The sequence below is a fragment of the Hippopotamus amphibius genome, chromosome 2, assembly GCF_030028045.1.
Source record: "Hippopotamus amphibius kiboko isolate mHipAmp2 chromosome 2, mHipAmp2.hap2, whole genome shotgun sequence".
NCBI lineage: Eukaryota > Metazoa > Chordata > Mammalia > Artiodactyla > Hippopotamidae > Hippopotamus > Hippopotamus amphibius.
In genome coordinates, this window is record NC_080187.1 from 216,689,096 (window position 1) to 216,708,156 (window position 19,061).

The 19,061-nt window shown below is 35.1% G+C and overlaps 1 protein-coding gene across 9 annotated transcripts in view; it reads left to right on the forward strand.

Annotated features, from left to right (window-relative positions):
- The window catches only part of SCAPER (S-phase cyclin A associated protein in the ER), a 445,755-nt gene that overhangs the window by 107,804 nt on the left and 318,890 nt on the right, over nt 1-19,061 (forward strand). For all 9 annotated transcript variants that reach the window (XM_057723485.1, XM_057723488.1, XM_057723489.1 and 6 more), the window contains one exon: nt 17,279-17,541. In XM_057723485.1, coding sequence (XP_057579468.1) covers nt 17,279-17,541 — 263 coding nt within the window. The remainder of the gene's footprint in view (nt 1-17,278; nt 17,542-19,061) is intronic.

Here is a 19,061-nt window from a genome sequence, read left to right on the forward strand (position 1 = left end):
GTGCCCTGGAAGGGAGGAATCCAGGAAGGTAAATGAAAATTTTAAAACAACTTACGTGCTTGTACATATTAAGAAGAGATTTAAAATTTAGGAGAGTTGGGATTGAATTAATAAGTCAGTAGAAAATATTGAGGCTAAATCATGGAGAGAAAGAGAGATAGGAGTATGCAGAGAAGAGAGTAAGAGGCACACCTGTAAATGGAGTTTGCGAAGGGATGGAGCAAATGGTGCAAAAGCAACATTTGAAGAGGTAATCACAGAAGAGTTCCCCAGACTGTCAAAAAACATCAAGTCTCATATTCAAGAGCCGTTATAAGCTCCAAGTAGAAAAAATACAAAATGAATCTCATCTACATGCAATATAGTAAAAATACTAAAAGTTAAAGAAAGAAAATCTTTGCAAGTAGTCAGAGCTTTAAAAAAAAAGACTTTTCAAAGGAGCAAGAGTAAGCTTATTACTGATAAAAGCCAGATGACAGTGGAATGATATCTTTAATGTGCTGAAAGAAAATAACTGGCAAGATGGAATTCTACTTCCAGCAAAAGTTACCTTCAAAAATGAAAAACGGACTTGAGGACACGGGGCTGGGGTGGGGCGAAAGGGAAGCTGGGACGAAGTGAGAGAGTAGCACTGACATATATACACTACCAAATGTAAAACAGATAGCTGCTGGAAAGCTGCTGCATAACACAGGGAGATCAACTTGATGATGGGTGATGACTTAGAGGGCTGGGATAGGAAAGGTGGGAAGGAGTTGTGGGAGGGAGGGGATATGGAGATATATGTATAAATACAGCTGATTCAGTTTGTTGTATAGCAAAAACTGGCACAACAGTGTAAAGCAATTATATTCCAGTAAAGAGCTTTAAAAAAAATGAAGGTGAAGTAAAGGTAATTCTAGATAAATAAAAACTGAGAGAATTTGTAATCAGACCTACACTAGTAGCACAGAGTTCTTCAAATGGCAGGTAGATGATCCCAGATAGAATCCCAGAAATGCATGACGGAATGAAGAACACCAGAAGGAGTAAACATGTGGATAACATTAAATGTGTATTGACTGTGTGAAACAATGTCTTGTGGAGCTTGACATATATGTAGATTGAAAATTTATGACAGTAATCCAAAAGATAAGAGAGGAATAAATGGAGTTTATATTTTCTAGGTTCTAGCATTGTCTCAGGAGTTATAAAAGTACTTATTTGTATTAGACATAAGTCAAGGATGTGTTATAAACTCAAAACCTCAAAGAAGAATAAAAGAATGGTCAATTAATAATCATTTTGATTAACCCAAAAGAAGGCAAGAGAATAGGAAAAAAGAAACACAAAACAGATAAATCAAAAACAAATTATAATGAAATAGAAGTAAATGCAAATGTATCAATCCCTACATTAAATGTAAATGGTCTAAATATTAAATTTTAAGAACAAAGGTTATAAAACTTAAAAAAATAAAACCCAACTATATTCTGCTTACAAGAGATACACTTTCTATATGAACACATAGCAAATTCAAAAGAAAAAGACAGGGAAAGATATTCTATACATATCTTATTCATATCAAAGCTAGTATTGTTATAATACCAGGCAAAATAGAGCAGCCAAGATACATTCTAAAGAGAGATTTTTTTTTTTAAGTTATTAAATGGTCATTTCAACAGAGAGAGAAAGTGATTCTAAATTTATATGTGCATAAAACATCTTTAAAACATATAAAGCAAAACCTGACAGGACTGAAAGGAAAAATTGAAAAAAAGTCTGTATTTGCACTGGGAGAGTTTTACCATAACTGTCTCAGCTGATAGTACCTGTAGATAAAGATCAATAAAGATAAAAAGTATCTAAACAATCTGATTAATGAACTTGGCATAATTGATATGTCTAACAAATAATGCGTTTTCTTTTCCATTCCTTTCCCTTTTGATGCTTTAATCTGGAAACTTTACTGGAATGTCTTCTAGTTATTCCACTAATCCTCTGTTCTGTATATCTGATCTGTATTTTCTTGAATATATGAATAATAGCTATTTAAAAATTCTGTGTCTGAAAAGTAAAATGTCTGAACTACCCGTGAGTTCGTTAATTTAAAAAAACGTTTTTTGGGAGGTTTTCAGTTATTTGACTGTCTTTTATTAGCATGCCTCATATTTAATTGAATACTTAACATTGCATATTAAAAGTTATAGAGGCTTCGTCTAAAAATATTTTTTTTATGGCAATAAGATAGAGAACAAGCAGATCACCTTAATCCTGTCAAGGGTTGGCTTGAGGTTTTATTAAAGTTGATGTATTTTAGTTTTTTCTTGTTCCTTTTGAGGTCTCAACTGAAAACCTGGGGTGTTTGCCAAGACTACTTCATTCCTGAATTCCAACTTTTGTTTCCCCAGCACCGTACAGTTGCTATAATATCTGCTTAGCTCATTAGCATCCCAGCTGCTGTTTTCTGCTGGGTGTCTTGGAGTCTTGCCCTGTATATGCAAAGCTTAGCAGTTGTCAGACTTCTTAGGGGAGGATTGAATGCAGATTTTTTTGGCTTACTTTCCTGCAGTTTCCCCCTCTTCAAGATTTTTTTCACCTGAAGCCCTAGTTGCTTTAGACTCATCGAACTCCAGTATCTCTCTCTGATAGATAGGACTGCTGGTTTCTGGTAGAACTCACTTCCCCTGCACTTTGAATTCCAGCAGTCTTCAGGGAATATTCTGGGGTGAATGTGGATCTCATGTTGTCTCTTCTCTCAGGAATTGTAGTTCCTCAAATCTTGCCTATATTGGTTGCTTTCCAATGTCTTTAAACAATTCATGTATATATTTTGTCTAGCTCTTGTAGTTGTGTTTGGCAGGAAGATCAGTTTTAATACAGGCTACTTTGTCATGGCTGTAAGTCCAAATACTTATTCAAGCACACATGGAGCATTTACCAAAACTGACACATGCTGAGCCATTAAACAAGTTTCAACAGCTTTTAGATAATTGAACTTATTCTATCTGAACACAGTGAAATGAAGTTAGAAATTAATTACAAAAAGGTAGCCATACAGTTCTCAAATTTTTGGAATTTTGGAATATATATCTGAATAATCCATGAGTCAGGGAAGAAATCACAATGAAAATTGGAAAAGGTAAGTTGAATGTAAATGAACATTTAAAATCTTTGGAGGATTTACCTGGTGGTCCAGTGGTAAAGAATCCACATTACAATGCAGGAAACACAGGTTCAATCCCTGGTCAGGGAACTAAGATCCCACATGCTGCAGAGCAACTAAGCCTACACACCGCTACAGAAGATCCCACATCCCTCAGCAAAGATCCCGTGTGCTGCAGTGAAGATCCTGTGTGGCACAACAAAGACCTGATGCAGCAAAAAAAAAAAAAAAAAAAAAAAGATAATAATAATAAATAAATCTTTAACAAAAATCTTTGGGATTAGGGTAAAGCTATGCTTTGAGGAAAATTTCTAGCCTCAATTATACCAATTAGAAAGGACCTAAAATCCACACTCTTTGCATCTCAAGAAGTTAGAAAAGAACAAGCTAGACCCAAGGAACATGGAAGGAAAAGATATAAGTGAGAATAGAGAAAAATTAACAAAGCCAAGATGTAGTTCTTCAAATAGACTAATAAGATGAACAGACTTCTAGTAATACCAAGAAAAAGAGGAGACAAGGCCTCGTACCAGGAATGAAAGAGGCTTTGGCAGAGATTCCACAAATATTAAAAAGAAATTGTGAACAATATTATACACTAAATTTAGAAACTTAGAAGAAATTGACAAATAACTTGAAACACGTAAAATAACAGAAGTTGCATGGAAAGAATTAGAAAAACTTCAAGGAACTTAGGAGTATTAAAAAAAAATGTGAGTTAATGAATTTTCACAAAGAAAATTCCAGGTCACGATGGCTTCACCTGTGAAGTCTTCCAAACATTTTAGGTAAAGATAACATTAAACTCTTCCTCAGAATAAAAGAGAGATCATCTTATAACCTTAATATGAAAACCTAAAAAGGATATTATAATAATGGAGCATTTTCTTTGAACATTGAACAAAATATTAGTGAATTAAATATAGCAATAAATAAAAATGATAACAAATCACAAATCACAGTCAGGTTGAGATTATTCCAGTGCTTTTAAATTACTGGTTGTATTGACTTGAATTTAGTGCTACTGTATTAAATGACATTTGTGAAAATTTAAAAATTATACAAATTCTGGAGTGTAAAATCAGTGCTATGAAATATAATTTTGTGTTTTGTGCAGATTATTTTAAGTATTTAGAAGTTCTCTGACAGTTTAAATCATGATTTACTGTTCTCAACAAACATCCTTCATTATGGGAATAATTTTTCAATATAGTTTTACTGAAGTTTCATTAAAAATGTAATTTGTCCATAACTAATTTCTTGGTGTCGAATAGACCTATGTTAGACTTTCTGTTTTGATGTACTCCTCTTTTGAATTGCTTCAGTTATTTCAGATTTTTAAAAAATTACATGATAATGTTTGTGTTGGCCATCTTATTGATTAATGGATTAGGTCCAAGTTTAAGCAGTATTTCTTTCTATAAGTAAGCTTTCAAAGAGAGGAGCTTTTCTTTAAAAAAGTAATTAATCACAGTATTCCTAAGTGTGAGCCAGTTAAGTTATCTGAAATCTAAAATCTTTTGTTAAACTTAATTTCATAATTTAGTTTTTTTCTTTTGGTAATTGTGGTTTTTATGAGGTTGATTTTATAATTTTTCTTTTAATTTATATATATATGTATTTAAAGTTTAGAGCAGAAATGTGTAACTTTATGTGCTAAATTTTTAGAGTTAAACATGGATGAAAATTGAATACAAACTGTACAGTATATGATTTAAGATATTATTAGTAATTTTGTTGGTTATCTTAATGATATTATATTTTAAAAATTCTGTCTTTTGAAAACACATACTGAATATTTACAGGAGACATGATGTGTCTAGGATTTGCTTTAAAGTAGTTCAGAAAAAACAATAAAGAAGCTGCAATCAATGAAATGAGTGACAATGTTGATAATTTCTAAAGCTAAATGATTAGAGCATGGGGTTCATTATACTGTTTTCTCTATATTGTGTATTTGAAAGTCCTCATACTAAAATGTTTACAAATACAATGAACAATAAATAATAAAATATTAATAAAAAATAATGAAAATTTTAAAAAGCTACAAAAAATTTAAGCATGCTTCCCCCTTGCAGATTTCAAAGTCCAGGCCTTTGAAGTAAAAGGTTACAGAGTTCTGTCTAATCTTTATTTTAAAATATAATACAAAATGTATTAGCATAGTCACTATCTTTAAAAAATAGGATGATGAGTTAATATACCAGTTACAAGAATGAGCATTTTGTAAGTATTTTTTTCCCTTGAAATAAAATTCCTTCCCTGTAGTGAATCATGTGATGGTGTGGCCTATGATCCTCAGGAAAAATGCAGTTTTTACAGTAATGTAGATTTTCAGTTTTTGAGTCAGCTTTAGAAGTCAGCTTACTTTTTTCTATTAATGTTTTAAAACATTTTTAAAAATTAATTTATTGGCTGCATTGGGTCTACATTGCTGCACACAGGCTTTCTCTAGTTGCGGTGAGTGGGTGCTGCTCTTCGTTGTGGTGTGCAGGCTTCTTACTGCGGTGGCTTCTCTTGTTACAGAGCACGGGCTCTAGGCATGCAGGCTTCAGTAGTTGTGGCATGTGGGCTCAATAGTTGTGGCTCGAGGGCTCTAGAGCACAGGCTCAATAGTTTTAACAGCTGTCATGTCAGTGTACATTGAAAAAAACTTATCAAAATTGGTGAATTTTTATGTAGTCATTTTAATATTGAATATGGAAAAAACATTTTCAGCGTATTATGCTTTATTATTTCAAGAAAGGTAAAAATGCAACTGAAATGCAAAAAAAAAAAGATTTGTGCAGTGTATGGAGAAGGTGCTGTGGTTGATCAGACTCATCAAAAGTGGCTTGTGAAGTTTCGTGCTGGACATTTTTCTCTGGACGGTGCTCCATGGTCAGGTAGACCAGTTGAAGTTGATAGCACTCATATTGAAACAGTAATTAAGAACAATCAATGTTATACCACGAGGGAGACAGCCGACATACTCAAAATATCCACATCAGTCATTGAAAATCATTTGCACCAGCTTGGTTATGTTCATCACTTTGAGGCTTGGGTTCCACATGAGTTAAGTGAAAAAAACCTTCTTGACCACATTTTCGCATGAGATTCTTTACTTAAATGTAATGAAAATATTCTGTTTTTAAAATAAATTGTGATGGGTGATGACAAATGTATACTATACAACAATGTGAAATGGAAGCGATTGTGGGGCATGTGAAATAAACCACCACCAACCACACCAAAGGCTGGTCTTTATCCAAAGAAGGTGATACTGTGTGTATGGTGGGATTGGAAGGGAGTCCTCTATTATAAGCCTCTTTCGGAGATCCAAATGATTAATTCCAACAAGTAGTGCTCCCAGTTAGACCAACTGAAAGAGGCACTTTACAAAAAGCATCCAGAATTAGTCAACAGGAAATGTGTAATCTTCCATCAGGATAAGGCAAGACCACATGTTTCTTTGATGACCAGGCAAAAATTGTTACAGCTTGGCTGGGAAGTTCTGATTCATCCACTGTATTCACCAGACATTGCACCTTTGGATTTCCATTTATTTCAGTCTTTACAAAATTCTCTTAATGCAAAAAATTTCAGTTCCCTGAAAGGCTGTAAAAGGCACGTGGAACAGTTCTTTGCTCAAAAAGATAAAAAGTTTTGGAAAGATGGAATTATGAAGTTGCCTGAAAAATGGCAGAAGGTAGTGGAACAAAAGGGTGAATACATTGTTCAATAAAGTTCTTGGTGAAAATGAAAAAATGGAAATGAAAAAAATGTGTCCTTTTGCTTAAAAACCAAAGATATTTAGATATTTGGCCAACCCAATATCTAAATGGCCACAGGTACATGAAAAGGTCCTCAGCATCACTAATCATTTGGAAATGCAAATCAAAACCACAGTGAGTTATCACCTCACACCTGATAGAATAGCTGTTATCAAAAAGACAAGAGATAAGAGGTGTTGATGAGGGTGTGGAGAAAAGAGAGTCCTGGTGTACGTTGGTGGGAATATAAATTGGTGCAGACATTGTAGAAAGCAGCATGGAATTTCCTTAAAAAATTAAAATAGAACTACCATATGATCCAGCAATCCTATCTCTGGAAGCATATCCAAAGGAAACAAAATCATCATCTCAAAAACATAGCTGCACCAACCACATTGAGTGCAGCATCATCTACAGTAGGCAAGACATGGAAACAACCTGCGTGTCCTTCAAAGGATGAGTGGGTTAAAACAGTGTGGTGTATGTATACAGTGGAATATTACTGAGCCATAAAAAAGAATGAAATCTTGCCATTTGCAACATCATGGATGGACCTAGATGGTGTTATGCTAAGTGAAGTAAGTCAGACAGAGAAAGACAAATACTGTATGATATCACTTACATGTGGAATCTAAAAATGCTGAACTCATAAGAGACAGAGAACACCCCTGGTAGTTGCCAGGGGTGGGAGGTTGGGGTGGGTGGGTGGCCGAAGGTGATTAAAAGGTAAAAACTTTCAGTTTTAAGAAAAGTAAGTTTTGTAGATACAATGTACCGCATGGTGACTAAAGTTAACAATAGTGTATTATATTGGGTTGGCCAAAAAGTTTGCTCGATTAGTGAATATGTTCAGTAAAGTTCTTCCTGAAATTGAAAAACATGTCTTTTATTTTTAATTAAAACCGAGCAAACTTTTTGGCCAACTGAATGTATTTGAAGGTTCTTAAGAGAGTAAATCTTTTTTTTTATAAGTTTTTTTAATTTATTTATTGGCTGCTTTGGGTCTTTGTTGCTGTGCATGAGCTTTCTCTCGTTGCAGTGAGCGGGGGCTACTCTTCATTGTGGTGCATGGGCTTTTCAGTGCAGTGGCTTCTCTTGTTACGGAGCATGGGCTGTAGGGGCGTGAGCTTCAGTAGTTGTGGCACACGGGCTCAATAGTTGTGGCTTGCGGGCTCCAAGCGCAGGCTCAGTAATTGTCGCTCAAGGGCTTAGTTGCTCAAGCCCTTAAGAGAGTAAATCTTAAAAGTTCTCAACACAAGAAAATTTTAACTATGTGAGGTGATGGATGTTAACTAAACTCATTTTGGTAATCATTTCACAATATTTACATGTATCAAACATTATGTTGTATACCTTAAACTAATACAGTGTTATATGTCAGTTATATCTCAATAAAACTGAAAAGAAAAGAAAAAAAAGACATCTTATACCCTTTATATAACACCCCTCTAACCTCACATTCCCCCTCATCCCTTGTTAGCAGGTAGTGTTATCAGTATACTTTATTTTAGCCATTCTGATATGTATATAATGGCATGTCGTTGTTTTGATTTGCATTTCTCTAATGGTGAATAATGTTGAATATTTTTATGTGCTTTTTTTTTTTTTGCCATTTGTACATACTCTTCAGTGTAATGTTTTTTCATGTTTCTTGACCATTTTCTACTTGGATTGTCTTTAAAATTACTGTTGAGTTTTGAGAGTCCTCTGTGTAATTTAGACACTAGTCCTTTGTTGAATATTTTCTACGGTCTGTTGTTTGTCTTTTCATCTTCACGGAGTCTTTTGCAGAGGAAAAATGTCCAATTTTGTTGAAGTCCATGAGGTATTCTCTTTATGGATAAAGCTTTTGGTGTCAGGTCTGAGAACTCACTGTCTAGCCATAGGTCAAAAGGTTTATCCTTTGTGTTTTCTAAAAATTTTATATTTTCATGTCTTACATTTGAATCTGTGATCCATTTTGAGTTAATTTTTGGGCAAAGTGTGAGTTTTAGATGGAGGTTCACATTTTTGCCTGTGGATGTGCAGTTGTTCCACCACCTTTTGTTGGAAATCCTTTTTGAAATTTTGTCAAAAATCAGTTGGGCATATTTGTGTGGATCTGTTTCTGGGTTTTGTATTCTCTATGTCATTGATCTATGTGTCTGGTGCTCCACCTATACTACACTGTCTTGATTATTCTGACTCTGTGGTAAGCCTTAACATCAGGTAGATGTTTCTACTTTATTCTTCTCTTTAAAAATTGTTTTTAGCTATTTTAGGTCCTTTGTCTTTCTATGTAAATTTTATAATAAGCTTCTCTGTGTCAAAAAAATGTTGCTCGGATTTTGATAGAAATAGGGGGAATTGACATCTTTATTTTACTGTATATTCCAGTCTTTGAACTTGGCATGTCTCTTCATTTATTTAAGCCTTTTTCTATTTCTTTCATTAGCCTTTTGTAATCTTCAGGATGCATATTCTGTGCCTCTTTTGTTAGACTTATTACTAAATATTTTATTTTCTTTAGTGCAGTTGTAAATTGTTTTTAATTTCAGTTTCCACATATTCACTGTTGGTGTATAGAGATACAATAGATTTTTATATTGATCTTGTATCCTGCAACTTTTCTGTATATTTCTGCAATAATTCTTGGAGTCTTTATGTGTCTTCCTTGGAATTTTCTACTTAGACAATCTTGTCATATGAAAATAGGGACAGTGTTATTTCTTCCTTTACTATCTGTATATCTTTTTTCTTCCTATGACTTTTTGCACTACTTAGAAATTCCAGTGCTATGTTAAAAAAGCACAGTGAGGGACTTCCCTGGTGGCGCAGTGGTTGAGAATCCGCCTGCTAATGCAGGGGACACAGGTTCAATCCCTGGGCTGGGAATTTCCCACATGCTGCGAAGCAGCTAAGACTATGCGCCCCACAACTGCTGAGCCCATATGCCACAACCACTGAAACCCACGCACCTAGAGCCCATGCACTGCAACAAGAGAAGCTGCTGCAATGAGAACCCCATGCACTGCAATGAAGAGTAACTCCCTTCACCACAACTGGAGAAAGCCCATGCACAGCAATGAAGACCCGACACAGCCTGAAATGAAATGAAATGAAATCAAATGAAATTTATTAAAAAAAAAGAAGCAGCAGCACGGTGAGAGGAGACATCCTTTCTTTGTTCCAAATCTTGGGGGAAATTATTTAGTCTTGCACTTGATAATTTTTATCAAGTTCAATAAGTTTCCCTTTGTTATAGTTTAATGAGAGTTTTTCTCATGAGTGGGTGTTGGATTTTGTGAAATATTTTTTCTGCATCATTAGATATGATCATATAATTTTTCTTGTTTAGCCTGTTGGCAGTGGTTGATTACATTGATTTTTTAATATTGAACCAGGTTTGCATACCTGAAATTAATTCCATGGGGTCATGGTAATTCTTTTTATACATTGCTGGATTTGATATGCTGATATTTTTGTTGAAGGTTTTTGCATCTCAGTTCATGAGAAGTATTGGTATTTAGTTTTATTTTTGTGTATGATTTTTGTGTGTTTTGTATCAGGGTAACACTAGCCTTATAACTTGGCTAGTATATAATGTTTTTTGTATAGTTTTCTTAGTTGTTGCCCTAGGTATTACATTAAACATATTTAAATTATCATAGTCTATTCATTTTGATGTTTACCACTGTGGGTGAAATGTAGAACTCTTTTTATTGGTTTCCTTTATTTTTCTCTACTTTTAAAGTATAATTTGTCTTAAGTTATCTAATGTGATTAAAGAAACTCATGAGAAGAAGGATAGTTTGTTATATTCACCTCTATTTTTACCCATTCTAATGTCCGTTCCTTCCTTGCTTCCTTTCTTGAAGTGTAGTTTATTTACAGTGTTGTATTAGTTTCTGGTGTACAGCAGTTATTACAAGATATTGTATCAGTTCCTTGTGCTATGCAGTGGGACCTTGTTGTTTATCTATTTTATATGTAGTGCTTTGTATCTGCTAATCCCAGACTCCTAATTTATCCCTCCTACCCACTTTCCCCTTTGGTAAACATAAGGGGAAAATGTGAGTCTTTTTCTATGTCTGTGAGTGTGTTTTTGTTTTGTAGTTCTATTTGTATTATATTTGAGTCCACATATAAGTGATATCGTATGATATTTGTCTTTGATTTAATGTTACTTAGTATGCTAATCTCTAGGTCCATCCATGTTGCTGCAGATGGCATTATTTCATTATTTTTTATGGTTGAGCAGTATCCCATTATGTATTTATACCACATCTTCCTTATCCATTCATGTCTTGATGGACATTTAGGTTGCTTCCGTGTCTTGGCTATTGCAAATAGTGCTGCTATAAACAATGGGGTGCATGTATCTTTTCGAATTAGAGTTTTGTCCAGATATATGCCCAGATGTGGGATTGAGGAATCATATGGTAACTCTATTTGTAGTATTTTAAGGAGCCTTCATACTGTTTTCCATAGTAGCTGCACCAATTTACATTCCCACCAATAGTGTAGGAGAGTTCCCTTTTCTCCATGCCCTCTCCATCATTTATTATTTTTAGACTTTTTGATAATGGCCATTCTGACTGGTGTGAGGTAATACCTTATTGCAGTTTTGATATGCATTTCTCTAGCAATGTTGGGCATCTTTTCACTTGCCTATTGCCCATCTATATGTTTTCTTTGGAGAAGTGTATTTAGGTCTTCTGCCCATATTTTGATTGGGTTGGTTTTTGTTGTTGTTGTTGTTATTGAGTTGTATGAGCTGTTTGTATATTTTGGAAATTAGCCCTTGTCAGTCACATTGTTTGCAAATATTTTCTCCCAGTCCATAGGTTGTTTTTTCATTTTATGATTCCTTTGCTGTACAAAAGCTTATGAGTTTGATTAGTCCCCATTTATTTATTTTTGCTTTTATTTCTATTGCCTTGAGAGACTGACCTAAGAAAACATTGCTACAGTTTGTGTCAGAGAATGTTTTGCCTGTGTTCTCTTCTAGCAGTTTTATGGTGTCATATCTTATATTGACGTCTTTAAGTCATTTTAAGTTTATTTTTGTGTATGGTATGAGGAAGTGTTCTGACTTCATTGATTTACATGTAGCGGTCCAGCTATCCCAGTACCACTTGCTGAAGAGACTGTCTTTTCTCCATTGTATATTCTTGCCTCCTTTGTTTAAGATTAATTGACTGTAGGTATGTGGGTTTATTTCTGGGCCCTCTATTCTGTTCCATTAATCCATATATCTGGTTTTGTTGTTGTTGATTGATTGTTTTACCAGTACCACACTGTTTTGATTACTGTAGCTTTGTAGTGTTGTCTGAAGTCTGAGAGGGTTATGTCTCCAGCTTTGTTCTTTTTCCTCAGGATTGTTTTCACTATTTTGGGTCTTTTATGTTTTCATGTAAATTTAAGGATTATTTGTCCTACTTTTGTGAAAAATGCCATGTGTAATTTGATAGGGATCTCATTTAATCTGTAGATTGCTTTGGGTAGTATGACCATTTTAACAACATTCTTCCAGTCCAAGAGCATGAGATATCTTTTCATTTCTTTGAATCATTGTTTCCTTTATCAATGTTTTATAGTTCTCAACTTTTAAGTCTTTCACCGCCTTGGTCAGGTTTATTCCTAAGAAGTTTTTGGTTTTCTGGGGGGTTTTTTTGGATGTGATTTTGAAAGGGATTTTTTTTTTTTTTTTTTTTACTTTTCCTTTATTTTGTTTCATTGTTAGTATAAAGAAATGCAACCGATTTCTATATGTTAATCTTGTATCCTGGTACCTTACTGAATTTGTTTATCTGTTCTAATATTTTTTGTGTGGAGTCTTTAGGGTTTTCTATATATAGTATCATGTCATCTGCATACAATGACAGTTTTACCTTTTCCCTTCCAATTTGGATACCTTTTATTTCTTTTTTCTTGTCTGGTTGCTGTGGCTAGGACTTCCAGTACAATGTTGAATAGAAGTGGTAAGAGTGGGCACCCTTGTCTTGTTCCAGATTTTAGCGGGAAGATTTTCAGCTTTTCACTGTTGAATATCATGTTGGCTGTGGGTTTGTGATAAATAGCTTTTATTATGTTGAGATATGTTCCCCCTATATCCACTTTGGTAAGAGTTTTTATCATGAATGGATATTGAATTTTAGCAGATGCTTTTTCTGCGTCTGTTGAGATGATCATGCGGTTTTTGTCTTTTATTGGTGTGGTATATCACGTTGGTTAATTTTTCTGTGTTGAGCCATTTTTGTGACCCTGGGATGAATTTAACTTGATCATGGTATATGATCTTTTTTATGTGTTGTTGGATTCTTTTTGCTAATACTTTGTTGAGAATTTTTGCATCCATCTTCATCAACGATACTGACCTGTAATTTTATTTTTTGTTGGTGAGTTTGGTTTTGGTATGAAGTAACGGTAGCTTCATAGAATGACTTTGGGAGTGTCCTCTTCTGTTCAGTCTTTGGAATAGCTTGTGAAGAATCAGTATAAGTTCTTCTTCACATGTTTGGTAGAATTCCTCATTGAAACCATCTGGTCCTGGGCTTTTGTTTACAGGGATGTTTTTAAATTACAGATTCTATTTCACTTCCAGTGACTGGTCTGTTCAAATTATCTGTTTCTTCTTGATTCAGTTTTGGTGGGCTGTATGTCTTCAGAAACTTGTCCGTTTCTTCTAGGTTGGCCAGTTTGTTGGCATATAATCGTTCATAGTATTCTCTTACGGTTTTTTTATATTTATGTGATGTCAGTTGATATTTCTCCTCTTTCATTTCTTATTTTGTTTATATGGGTCCTCTCTCTTTTCTTTTTGGTGAGCCTGGCCAGAGGTTTGTCAATTTTGTTTACCCTTTCAAAAAACCAGCTCTTGGGTTTATTGATTTTTTCCTATTGTTTTTTTAATCTCTATTTTATTTATTTCCTCTCTGATCTTTATTGTCTTCTTCCTTCTGCTGACTTCAGATTTTGTTTGTTTTTCTTTTTCTAATTATTTTAGGTGATAGCTTAAGTTGAGATTTTCTTGTTTTTTGAGGAAGGCCTGTATCCCTATGAACTTTCCTCTTAGAACTGCTTTTGCTGTAACCCATAGATTTTGTATGGTTGTATTTCCATTGTCATTTATCTCAAGGTATTTTTAAATTTCCTTTTTGATTTCATCATTAACCCATTGCTTTTTTTAGTAGCATGTTGTTTAGTCTCCATGTAATCTTTGTTTGTTTTTGTTAATTTTCCTCATTTCTCTTTCTTTGGTTGATTTCTAGTTTCATGCCATTGTGGTCAGAAAAGATGCTTGAAATAATTTCTATCCTCTTAAATTAATTGAGGCATGTTTGTGTCCTAGTATGTGGTCTGTCCTAGAGAATGTTCCATATGTACTTGAAAAGAATGTGTTTCTTCTTTTGGATGTAATATCCTGAAAATATCAATTAAGTCTAACTATTCTATCTCTGTTGCCCTGTTGATTTGCTGTCTGGAAGGTCTGTCCATTGATGTGAGTGGGATGTTAAGGCTTCCTACCATTATTGTATTTCTGTCAATTTCTCCCTTTATGTCTGTTGGTATTTGTTTTATGTAGTTAGGTGCTTCTGTACTGGGTGCATATATGTTAATGAGTGTAATATCCTCTTCTTGTATTGATTCTTTTATCATTATATAGTGTCCTTTGTCTTTCATTATGTTTTAAAGTCTTTTTTTTCTGATATGAGTATTGCTACCCCTGCTGTATTGTCATTTCCATTTGCATGAAATATCTTTTTCCATCCCCTCACTTTCAATCTGTGTGTGTCCTTTACCCTAAAGAGGGTTTCTTGTAGAGAGCATATTGTATGCCCTTGTTTTATTATCCAATCTGCCACTCTGTGTCTTTTGATTGGAGCATTTAGTCCGTGTTTTTTTTTTTTTTTTTTTTTTAAGCTTATTTCATTTCTCTTTAGGGAACTTCCTTTAGTCATTCTTTAAGGGCAGGTTTGCTAGTAACACATTCTCTTAGTTTTCCTCTTACCTGAGAATGTCTTTATTTATCCTTCGTTCCTGAAGGCTATTTTCACTGGATATGGAATTTGTGATTGACTGTTCCTTTAGTGCTTGAAAGTTGTGCCACTTCCTCCTGGCCTTAAGTGTTTCAGATGGGAAATTTGCTGTCATTAAAATTGATGTTCTGCTATAGATAATTTATCTTTTTCCTATGGTTTCTTTTAGGAATTTTTGTTTGTTTTTAGTTTTCAGAGGTTTCATTATGAAGTGTTATAGCATAAATTTCTTTGGATTTCTTGTTTCCTTGAGTCTTCAGTTTTATGTCTTTCATTAAGTTTGGGAAGTTTTTATTCATTCTTTCTTTAAATACTTTTTCAGTCCTGCATTCTCTTTCCTTTCCTTCTGGGATGCCAGTGACACATATGATACTTCTTTTGTTATTGGCCTACAGGTCCCTTATACCCTGTTTAAAGTATTCTCTATGACACCTTTCCAGCAAAATTGGGGAACCAACTTTCACCACTTCCTTGGCTCCTACTGGTGGTGTAAGCTCAATTCTCTGCTGTATGCCACTGACACAAGGGAGGGGCAAAGCAAAGGGAGGACTGACTCCTGACTTGTCCCTGTAGGGTAGAGTGATATCTTAACTTTCTAATGGGTCCTGCTGACATCATTACAGGGTAAAAGGAGATCCATGTGCCAAGTAAATCTGTCTCCTACTACTCTGTTCTATGGCAGTGATGCTGGTGAGGGTGGAAGCTCAGCTTTCTACAGGGGACCTGCCAACATGAGTCAGGGGAGATCAGAGTATTGTCCTGTGTGTCTTTGATGCTGGGTGGAGGTAGAGGCTGTGGTCACCATTGGGCCCTGCTGACAGTGGGGGTAGGGAGAATCAATGTCTACCAGTTCTGACTCTCACTACCTCATTGTCTCAGTGCTGCTTGGTGGGTGTGGAAGTTCAACTTCCCACTGACACAAGGGGTGGGGGAAAATGGAATGCTGAGTAACTCCAGTTCCCACTGCCTTGTTTAGTCTTACTAATGCCATTTGGAGGTAAAAGCTCAGCTCATTGTTCAACTTCGCTGGCACTGTTTTGGTGAGGGAATTGGACTACCATTTGCTTCTGCCAGGTGGGCAGTGGAAGTTCAGCTCTCTGCTTACCACTATTGAAACCATGGGGTGGAACGTTTCCGCTGATGTTTGGCTAGAATAGAAGGAATATTGCCAAAATGATTGTCTGTTTTCTTAGGCCATCATTTTGTCTGTTCTTTGGCTTGGCAAAACAAGTTTTGCTGATGCCTGTTTTGTCTGTGTCAGTTGGTCCTTCTGGGTTGGAAGCTTTTAAACATCCTGTCAGCAATAAGGAAACAGAGAAATCACTGCTGTGCTGCTTTTCAGCTCCCAGGGTCGCTAGGCAGTCCACCTACTACTTTCTATCTTTTAAAATCCACCTGTGCTTATTTTGTATGCTTTTTCCAGAGGTTTTAGTTGTAAGAAGGAGGACCTGGAAGTGAAGGTGAGGCCAGAACTGGAAGTCTTCGTATTTATTTTGACAGACAACAATTAACCTATAAAATTTTAAAAATTGTGGCTATCACTGTATACATACATATCTCAGGTTGTGACATTTTGAAACATTTTAGTAGAAGATCCTTATTTATTTTAGGCTATTTTTCTCTGTAACTTTGGAACACAGGCCCTCATTTTCTTATGTGTATGGTGAAATACTGGACTAGATTGTTGAGGGTTCATTCAGTTAACATTCTATAATCTTATGATCATTAAAATAGTTATTTTACTTTTTTTCCTAAGTCAGTGTATACTATTAGTACTGAGACAGGGGAAAAAGAACTTGGACTTTGGAGCTAGGCCTGTGTTTGGATTCTAAAAGCTGGGAAGGCAGTTTTTACATATCCATTGGGTCATGGACTTCAGAACCAATTTGCCTAAACTTGCATCTTGACTTTATCTTTACTAAGTGTGTGACCTTGGATAAATTACTTAACCTCTCTCTTTGTCTCAGTTTCCTCGTTGGTAATATGGGAATGATACTACTGATCTCAGATGGTTGTTGTGAAGATTAGAAGAATTATATATAAGGCACTTAGAACAGTGCTAGCATATAGTATACACTAAGTGTTATTACTTTCTGACTGTGGGGCCTTAGGTCAGTCTTAATCTCCAGTTTTAGCATTTGTAAAATAGGGATAAATATATTTACCCCACAGTGTGGTTGTAGGGATTAGAGAAAACACACACATGCATGCACAATATACCTTGCATAGTAATTAGTGTCATGTTTATATCTTAGTTATATTTAATGGGAATTAGATTGGAAAATGCTCTTATTTTATAAGTTTTTGAAATTTTTATCATCAAAGAAATCTTGATTTATTTTCTTCCCTCAATTGCATAGAACGGAAAGATGCTGAAGGATGGGAAACTGTTCAGAGAGGAAGGCCTGTTCGTTCACGATCAACAGCATTGATGCCAAAAGCTTCATTACCAACAGAAGCATTAAGATCAAAAGATGACAGTGATAAAGAAAATGTACATCTTTTACCTGATGAAAGCATACAGAAAGGTGAATTTGTTGGAGATGGACCTCCTAATACTATAGAATCTCGTCCCAAAGACTCATTATACTCCTGTGATCATCCTCTTGCAGAGAGAACCCAGGTAGTACATTCTGAAAATCCTTTTATTGCTTTTTTATAAAGGATATATATGTCTTAAGTTTTCTACTTCATTTTTTACTCTTTATTGTGAAAAATTTCAGATCTACAGAAAAGTTGCAATAGAATAATGAACCCTCCTGTACCCTTTTCCTAGATTCACAGATTCACATTTTGCCACTTTTTTATCTCTACATTTACATGTTACACACTCATATTGTATGCTGAACATTTAAGAGTAATGTGCAAACATCATAAGCATTCACCTTTTTTTTTAAACTCTTTATTGAAATATAATTGCTTTACACTGTTGTGCCAGTTTTTGCTGTGCAACAAAGTGAATCAGCTGTATTTATACATATATCCCCATATCTCTTCCCTCCTGCGACTCCCTCCCACCCTCCCTATCCCACCCCTCTAAGTCCTTACCCATCCTCGAGTTGATCTCCTTGTTTTATGCAGCAGCTTCCCACTAGCTATCTGTTTTACATTTGGTAGTGTATATATGTCATTGCTACTCTCTCACTTTGTCCTAGTTTCCCCTTTCACCCCCCACCCCGTGTCCTCAAGTCAAAGCTACAATGAGGTATCACCTCACACCGGTCAGAATGGCCATCATCAGAAAATCTACAAGCAGTAAATGCTGGCGAGGATGTGGAGAAAAGGGAGCCCTCCTGCACTGTTGGTGGGAATGTAAATTGATATAGCCACTATGGAAAACAGTATGGGGGTTCCTTAAAAAACTAAAAATAGAATACCATATGACCCAGCAATCCCACTCCTGGGCATATACCCTGAGAAAACCATAATCCAAAGAAAAACATGTACCACAGTGTTCATTGCAGCACTATTTACAGTTGCCAGGACACGGAAGCAACCTAAATGTCCATCAACAGACGAATGGATAAAGAAGATGTGGCACATATATACAATGGAATATTACTCAGCCTAAAAAGGAATGAAATTGAGATGTTTGTAATGAGGTGGATGGACCTAGAGTTTGTCATACAAAGCGAAGTAAGCCAGAAAGACAAATACCGTATGCTTACTCATATATATGGAATCTAAAAAAGTGGTACTGATGAACCCAGTGACAGGGCAAGAATAAAGATGCATTCACCTTTAAACGCTATAGCATGTATCTCCAAAGAACAAAGAAACTCTTTTAGATAACCACACTATAATTATAAAATTCAGGGAACTTGACATTCATATAATATTGTTTTTTAATTTATAGTCCATATTCAAAAATTTCCAGTTGTCCCAGTAATTTCTTTCATAGAATTTTTTTCCTTGATCCATGATCCAATCTAGAATCACACATTGTATTTGGCTTTGTTTCTTTAATATCTTTCACCAGGGGCAGTTACTCAGCCTGTCTTTGTCTTTCATGACATTAATATTTTTGAAGAATACATTGTGGGGTTTTTTGTACAATATTCTTCAGTTTGTTTATTCATTATTCACTTCAGCTTATGCATTTTTGACAGAAATAAAGTGATTGTCCTCAGCCTCCACATCTAA